The sequence below is a fragment of the Salvelinus fontinalis genome, chromosome 27 (genome assembly GCF_029448725.1).
Source record: "Salvelinus fontinalis isolate EN_2023a chromosome 27, ASM2944872v1, whole genome shotgun sequence".
NCBI classification, from domain to species: Eukaryota; Metazoa; Chordata; class Actinopteri; order Salmoniformes; family Salmonidae; genus Salvelinus; species Salvelinus fontinalis.
Genome location: NC_074691.1, coordinates 25934169 through 25942955, shown reverse-complemented (window position 1 = coordinate 25942955; position 8787 = coordinate 25934169). Strand labels below are relative to the sequence as shown.

General features: G+C 45.2%; 1 protein-coding gene across 1 annotated transcript; it reads left to right on the top strand.

Moving 5' to 3' along the window:
* The first annotated feature begins 1329 nt into the window (after window positions 1-1329).
* Window positions 1330-3093, top strand: LOC129825661 (uncharacterized). The gene has a single exon (XM_055885852.1). The coding sequence runs from the start codon at window positions 1330-1332 to the stop codon at window positions 2647-2649; it is 1320 nt and encodes a 439-aa protein (XP_055741827.1). The 3' UTR covers window positions 2650-3093.
* Window positions 3094-8787: the final 5694 nt, after the last annotated feature.

The following is an 8787-nucleotide window of genomic DNA, read 5'->3' as shown; positions in this document are numbered from 1 at the left end:
TAGGAAGAAGGAACACTCAAGAACACAGTTCTATAAAAACCCCTTTAAGTTTGTCAAAGACCTCTTCGCAAAGGAAAAGTGCGGAATCCTTAAAACTCCAAAGCCAGAACTGGAAGAACATCTGGAAAAGGTCCACCAGGACACGAAAAGGCATGAGCAGATAATCATCCCACATGACATCCCACCTATTCAACCACCAGAATTCAATCTGGACACTGACCCTCCAAAATGGAAGGAAGTAGAGAACGTTGTCCGACGAGCAAGAGCGGCCTCGGCTCCTGGGCCTAATGGAGTACCATATAACCTCTACAAGAACGCCCGGATGTTCTACGCTTTCTTTGGAGGCTCATGAGGATAGTGTGGCAGAGGGAAATAATACCAAAGGCATGGCAAAGGGCTGGTGGTGTGCTAATCCCGAAAGAGAAGGATGCGACAGACATCAGTCAATTCCGACCAATCTCCCTTCTTAACGTCGAAGGGAAGATCTTTTTCAGTATAATAGCACAGAGGCTGTCCACTTACCTGGAAAGGAACAAGTACATTGATACATCTGTACAGAAAGCAGGCATTCCTGGTTTCCCTGGTTGCCTGGAACATACTAGTATGATTTGGCACCAGATCCAAACAGCTAAGAAGGACAAGAGAGACCTCTATGTCATCCTCCTCGACCTGGCCAATGCCTTTGGCTCAGTTCCCCATGAACTCCTCTGGGAATCATTCAACTTTTTCCACGTACCAGAACCCATCACTACACAGGTAAAGGCCTATTTCCAAGACCTGCAATTGTGTTTCACAACACCTGACTTCACAACAACATGGCAGCGCTTGGAAGTGGGCATAATGGCCGGCTGTACAATTTCACCTCTGGCCTTCACTATGGCCATGGAAGTCATCATCAGGGCATCGAGATGGGTGGTCGGCGGTGAGAGAACTAAGGAAGGGCTCCGTCTCCCACCTATCCGAGCATACATGGATGACATGACTACACTGACCACCACTGCAGCATGCACCAGGCGGCTACTTGCAAAACTGCAGGATAACATCAAGTGGGCCCGGATGAAAATCAAGCCAAGCAAATCTCGAAGCATCTCCATAGTCAAGGGACAGCTTTAAGATGTGAGGTTCTGCATTGGAGATGACCCGATACCAACGGTGTCTGAGCAACCCGTCAAGAGCCTGGGTAGATGGTACAACGAAAGCCTCCGGGATAAAGATCAAGTGCAGCAAGTAAGACAGGACATCGCCGACAGTCTTGAGAACATCAACAAGACCCTACTGCCTGGGAAGGTCAAGCTTTGGTGCCTACAGTTTGGACTTCTCCCCCGGGTAATGTGGCCACTCACCGTCTATGAGGTCCCAATAACAACAGTGGAGAAGATGGAGCGAACCATTACCTCATACGTGAAGAAATGGCTGGGTGTCCCACGATGCCTGAGTAACATCGGCCTCTATGGCAAAGGGGTCCTTGAACTACCTCTTACAAGTCTAACGGAGGAGTACAAGTGCTCTAAAGTAAGACTTCAAATGACATTGAAGGACTCCAAAGACCAGACCATTAGCAAGGCTGCACCTCCCCTACAAACTAGACGGAAATGGACATCATCCAAGGCTGTGCAGCAAGCAACATCAGCCCTGAGACACCAAGACATTGTGGGGAATATCCAGCATGGAAGAGGAGGCTTTGGCCTGGCAGCAAGCAAACCAACGTTCCATAAGGCAACAACATCTGAATGCAGGAAGCTGGTGGTCGAGGAGGTGCGCAGACAGGAGGAGTCTGCAAGAAGTGCAAAGGCTGTCTCTCTTGCTAAACAAGGGCAATGGACGCGGTGGGAAGGCCTGGAGAGGAGAAAGATCAACTGTAGTGAGCTTTGGCAAATGGAGGCAAGCAACATCAGCTTCATCATAAGAGCTGTTTACGATGTGCTTCCATCACCAAAAAACCTACATCAATGGTATGGCGAGGACCTGACCTGCCCCCTCTGCCCAGCTCCAGCGACTCACAGGCATATAATGACAGGTTGCAAGACCAGCCTCTCACAAGGCCGCTACACCTGGAGGCACAATCAGGTCCTCAAGAGCCTGGCTGCAGCACTTGAGACCAAGAGTTGTGCAACCAATTCATTACCTCCAAAAACAAGCAATCCCGCCAAAACAACAACATTCATCCGGGAGGGACAGAAAAGGCCCAAGCATCCTCCTACAAAGCCAGAAACTGGACACCTAGGCATGGCCCGGGACTGGAAGATGCTTGTCGATATTGGCAGGCAACTAATTTTTCCACCTGAGATTGCTTCTACCAACCTTAGGCCAGACATGGTACTCTGGTCCCCTTCACGAAAGGCTGTGTACATCATAGAGCTCACAGTCCCGTGGGAAAACTCTGTTGAAGAGGCCTACGAGCGTAAGAAACTGCGTTACACAGAGTTGGCAGCAGACGCAACTCAGCGTGTCTGGAATGCAAAAGTCTGGCCAGTTGAAGTGGGATGCAGAGGATTCGTGGCTTCTTCCACCATCAGGTTGCTGAAAGAACTTGGAATCCATGGACAGGCTCTGCGGCAGACCGTCAGAGCAGTTTCTCAAGCAGCTGAAAGAGGCAGCCAGTGGATCTGGATCAAACGGAAGGACCCTTGCTGGGCTATAACTTCATGACCCCCCACCCCCACCTGAGAACCCAATTCAGATCCATCCAACTTGAGGAGGGCATATGAGGTATGTGGTCAGCTGTAGGGCTGGCTCAGGGAAGAGGACACCCCTGCCTTGCATAGTCCCGTGGGAAATCTTAATTGGGCATGGGACACAAGCTAAGGCTTGATCACCCTTTAGCTGGCCACCTTTGATGAGGGTGTTTAGTGATTAAAGGCCGAAACACCCACTGATTCGAAGGCACACTACTGAGGATGTGTCCAAAATTGACATCTTAACCCAGTCTAAGAAATAAACCTCCCATGCCACTCTGTCAATATCACGGCAAATCTCATGTGAGTGCATACCATCTATTGGCACAATGGACAGTTTTAACATCTCGTCCCGTGTTTTATGATTCTGCTCTCTCTAATTCTTTCTTTCTTTCTCTCGGAGGACCTGAGCCCAAGGACCATGCCTCAGGACTACCTGGCCTGAAGACTCCTTGCTGTCCCTAGTCCACCTGGTCGTGCTGCTGTTACAGTTTCAACTGTTCTGCATGTGGCTGTGGAACCCTGACCTGTTCACCGGATGTCCTACCTGTCCCAGACCTGCTGTTTTCAACTCTCTAGAGACAGCAGGAGCGGTAGAGATACTCTCAATGATCGGCTATGAAAAGCCAAATGATATTTACTCCTGAGGTGCTGACCTGTTGCACCCTCTACAACCACTGTGATTATTATTATTTGACCCTGCTGGTCATTTATGAACATTTGAACATCTTGGCCGTATTCTGTTATAATCTCCACCCGGCACAGCCAGAAGAAGACTGGTCACCCCTCATAGCCTGGTTCCTCTCTAGGTTTCTTCCTAGGTTCTTTCTAGGGAGTTTTTCCTAGCCACCGTGCTTCTACACCTGCATTGCTTTCTGTTTGGGGTTTTAGGCTGGGTTTCTGTACAGGACTTTGAGATATCAGCTGATGTAAGAAGGGCTATATAAATACATTTGATTGATTTGTTTTCTCAACCGTCTACACAATATGCCCCATAATGACATATACACCATCATTAGAAAACATGCACATTTACTGAAAATAAAATACCGACATTTCGAATTTAAATAAGTATTCACACCCCTGAGTCAATACATGTTAGAATCACATTTGCAGTGATTACAGCTGTGTCTTTCTGGGTAAGTCTCTAAGAACTTTGCACATCTGGATTGTACAATATTTGTCCATTATTATTTAAAAAAGATTCAAGCTCTGTCTGATAATTGATTGTTGATCATTGCTAGACAACCATGTTCAGGTCTTGCCATCGATTATCAAGCAGATTTAAGTCAAAAGTATAACTCGGCCACTCAGGAACATTCACTGTCTTCTTGGTAAGCAAGAAACAATGGCTGTGATTGGAAATAACTGAAAATTGATCAACAACATTGTAGTTACTCCACAATACTAACCTTAATGACAGAGTGAAAAGAAGGAAGCCTGTACAGAATACAAATATTCAAAAACATGCATTTGTTTGCAATAAGGCATTACTGCAAGAAGTGTGGCAAATAAATTATATTTTTGTCCTGAATGTTTGGGGCAAATCCAACACAACACATTACTGAGTAACACTCTTCATCTTTTCAAGCTTGGTGGTGGCTGCATCGTGTTATGGGTATGCTTGGGTAGAAAGAAATGGAAAAGAGTTAAGCACAGGTAAACTCCTAGAGGAAAACTTGGTTCAGTCTGCTTTCCAACAGACACATGGAGACAAATTCACCTTTCAGCAGGACAATTACCCTAAACACAAGGCCAAATATACATGTTCCTGAGTGGCCTAGTTACAGTTTTGACTTAAATCGGCTTGACACTTTGTGGCAAGACTCGAAAATGGCTGTCTAGCAATGATCAACAACCAACTTGATAGAGCTTGAAAATGAATATTGGGCAAATATTGTACAATCCAGGCGTGCAAAGCTCTTAGAAACGTACCCAGAAAGACTCACAGCTGTAATCGCTGCCAAAAGTGATTCTAACATGTATTGGCTTAGAGGGTTGAATACGTATCTAATCAAGATATATTAGTGTTTTATTTTGCCATTAATACAATACAAATGTCTATTGTGTACTGTAGTCTATATGTCTTTGAATATATTGCTCACCTTTGTGCTGAATATCACATAGCCTATTAGGAAAGAAGACACTAACTGCCAAACCAAGCCTGGACAGTGTCAGGTCTCCTTCCCTGGCTGCCGTCCCTGACCTAAAGGGCTTGGAGGGGTTAAATCTGTTCAATACACTTTATCTCAGTTTGACATGCCAAACCAAGCCTGGACAGTGTCAGGTCTCCTTCCCTGGCTACCGTCCCTGACCTAAAGGGCTTGGAGGGGTTAAATCTGTTCAATACACTTTATCTCAGTTTGTTGATCTCTGACAGATGAACATTACAAAACACCAATTCAGAAAGGTGGCTTTAGGCTTAAAAAATATAAAAATATATTTTTTAGGCATTTACGCATCTTTCCTCAGCTCAGTGTTAAAGATACATGGCTGACTCTTTTCCATTGCATGAGGTTGAATCAGTGGATCCTCCATCTGATCATGTGATCTATTGTTCAGAAAATCAAGAACAGAACAGCACACACTAACAGCGTGCTAACTAATCAATCAAGCCTCCTCTCATACTGTATCGATAATAGATGCAATTCAATGTCCAAATGTTCCAGTGAGGTATTAAAGTGTTTTTTTTACCTGTCAAGACCCCAACATCTGTTTAAAGAATCACAATTTGTCCACCAGGACTAATCTTCCTGGGTTCATAAACAAACATGCAATACCTACCTATAAAACCCTCTCAGAACTCCACCAGTGCATAATGATTACAGGCTAGGGGCCAGGGGTCGGGGGCTAGGGGTCGATTTGGGAATGGAAAAAATGTTTGTTAAAATGGCAACTCTCTGTCTCCCCCTGTATGTGACTCTGGAGAGGGTCCTGGGAATTACAGCATCTGACAACAGTTGTCTGGCCTGTGACCCCCACTCTGGTTTGGTGGCCTATCCTGCTGGGTGAGATGAGACTGAGAGAGAGATCCGTGCTTGTATTTGTAAACAACAAAAGAGAGATTGCTGTCACTGTACAATGAAACAGTGCACTGTTTGTGGTAACTGTGTGTGTTGTGTGCTATCATGGACGAACCAAGTTTTTCTTCTCTGTTCTGACAGTGCTCATCGGATGTTTAAACCCATCAAGATGGCTCTGTAATTCTCTGACTTCATCCCGGGACTCATTCCCTACATTTGTTCCTCTGTTCTGAGGTTTTGCTTAGCTGTGTTCTGCACAAAGTTGCTGTTGCCTCATGCAGACTATGCAAGGTCCTGGCTCAACAGTAGCAGTGTTATATGAGTCCACACTAAGATTGGCTGGGGTTAGAGGGATGGACAAATTAAGTATTTAGTGGATAATCAGAGTTTCTCAGGGTTGCTGTTAACGCTGCCTGTAAGCAGAAACATTAAACAGAGGCAGAAATGCAGTAAGTAGGCTCTCCTTCCTTAAAACCTCTGTCATAACCGTATTATCATGCCAATGCCTGGAACAACAAGATCATTAGGTCCTTGGACTAGCTCTGTGCCAAGGACTGTATGTGTGTGTGAGTCTGTGTCTGTGTGAGTGTGTGTGTGTACTGCATGCTCCTGGTACACTTAATAGTCCAGGGACCTGGTTCACGTAGCGCTGTGTTACAATATTCAGAGCTGCCAGGGTGTCTGCAACCCCACAATAACTGTGACCAGGAATTGGTGATATCAAGGAGTGATAGACATACATTATGATGGGGACTCAGGTATCAGATTTGAATGGCAGGCAGGTAGAAGCTCAAAGAGGTTCATACGATTATCAGCCTGGCTTAGCGATTCTGTTTAGGATCAATGGAAGCTTTGAAGTATTAATACTACTTTACATATTACATATTAAGGATTAAGAGAAGCATTGTTGCAGGAATCAGAACAGTAGAATAAACAGCCCTTTGGAATCCTGTTAGTTAACTAACACACCTGTTGGGTTGCTAGTGTTACTTCAGACATAGCCCAACTGTCCTGTCCATTCTGTATTCATAAAATACCAAATCACAGCCTTTTTGGAAATGCAAATTGCCTTTATGTCATGTAGTTATTCTAGACAAGGCACGTGAGGCAATTTTTGAAAATGACACTGCATGGGCAAGTTCTGGTTGAATAAAGTTAACAGTGTAGTAATTACAGTAGAAAAGACTACTGTGTGTGTCAATGTGTGTGTGTGTGTGTGTGTGTGTGTGTGTGTGTGTGTGTGTGTGTGTGTGTGTGTGTGTGTGTGTGTGTGTGTGTGTGTGTGTGTGTGTGTGTGTGTTGATCTGTAGCTGTGTGGTGGTTCTGCTAAACCTCAAGAAGAACATACAGAACCAGCTCCTAGGCCGGAGCCTTCCTCTGCGCCGATGCCCAGTCCAAGCACGGCGTCCAGTCCCATCCAGTCCCGCTCCAAGGCCTGAGCCTTCCTCTGCGCCGATGCCCAGTCCAAGCACGGCGTCCAGTCCCGTCCAGTCCCGCTCCAAGGCCTGAGCCTTCCTCTGCGCCGATGTCCAGTCCAGGCATGGCGGCCAGCCCAGCTCCAAGGCCGGAGCCTTCCTCTGCACCGGTGCCCAGTCCAGGCACGGCGTTCAGCCCGGCCCCATGGTCGGATCCGGGGTCTGGGGGGGGGGCTATGACCTGCACGAGCCGACACTGGGGTGGTACTGTCACACCCTGACCATAGAGAGCCCTTGGTTCTCTATGGTGTAGTAGGTCAGGGTGTGACTAGGGGGTGTTCTAGCTCAATATTTCTATGTTGGTGTTTTGTATGGTTCCCAATTAGAGGCAGCTGGTAATCGTTGCCGCTAGTTGGGGATCATATTTAGGTAGCCATTTTTCCCACCTGTGTTTGTGGGATATTGTTTTGTGTTTGTGCATGTGCACTACTACTTTCACGTTTCGTTGTTGGTTTATTGTTTTGTTTTGAAGTTTCACCGAAATAAAGATGTGGAACTCTACACACGCTGCGCCTTGGTCCGTCTTTAATCACGAGCGTGACACCAACTTCTCATTTGGTCGCCTTTCCTTCCAGTTCTCTGCTGCCAATGACTGGAACGAATTGCAAAAATCACTGAAGCTGGAGTCTTATATCTCCCTCACTTTTAAGCATTAGCTGTTAGAGCAGCTTACCGATCATTGCACCTGTACTGTCACGCCCTGACCATAGTTTGCTTTGTATGTTTTATGTTTTGGTTGGTCAGGGTGTGATCTGTGTGGGCATTCTATGTTGTATGTCTGGTTTGTCTATTTCTATGTGTTTGGCCTGATATGGTTCTCAATCAGAGACAGGTGTTTTGCGTTGTCTCTGATTGGGACCATATTTAGGAAGCCTGTTTTGTATTGTGGGTTGTGGGTTATTGTCTATGTGTAGTGTTTGTGTCAGCACCAGTTTTCATTAGCTTCACGTTCGTCTTTTATTGTTTTGTATTAGTTTGTAAAGTGTTCTTCATTTTCGTCTTCGTTAAATAAATCAAGAATGTATTCATTTCACGCTGCGCCTTGGTCCTCCTCTCTTCAACGTTACGACGAGCGTGACATGTACACAGCCCATCTGTAAATAGCCCACCCAACTACCTCATCCCCATGTTATTTATTTTTTTGCTCCTTTGCACCCCAGTATCTCTACTTGCACATTTATTTTCTGCACTAACCATCACTCCAGTGTTTAATTGCTAAATTGTAATTATTTTGCAACTTTGGCCTATTTATTGCCTTACCTCCCTAATCTTACTACATTTGCACACCCTGTATATAGATTTTTCTATTGTGTTATTGACTGTATGTTTGTTTATCCCATGTGTAACTCTGTGTTTGTGCCGCACTGCTTTGCTTTATCTTGGCCAGGTCACAGTTGTAAATGAGAACTTGTTCTCAAATGGCCTACCTGGTTAAATAAAGGTGAAATATATATATATATATATATATATATATATATATATATATATATATATATATATATATACTGTATATATGTCACTCCCTTTGGTTCTGTCACGTTCTGACCATAGTTCTTGTGTGTTTTACTTGTTTTAGTGTTGGTCAGGACGTGAGCTGGGTGGGCATTCTATGTT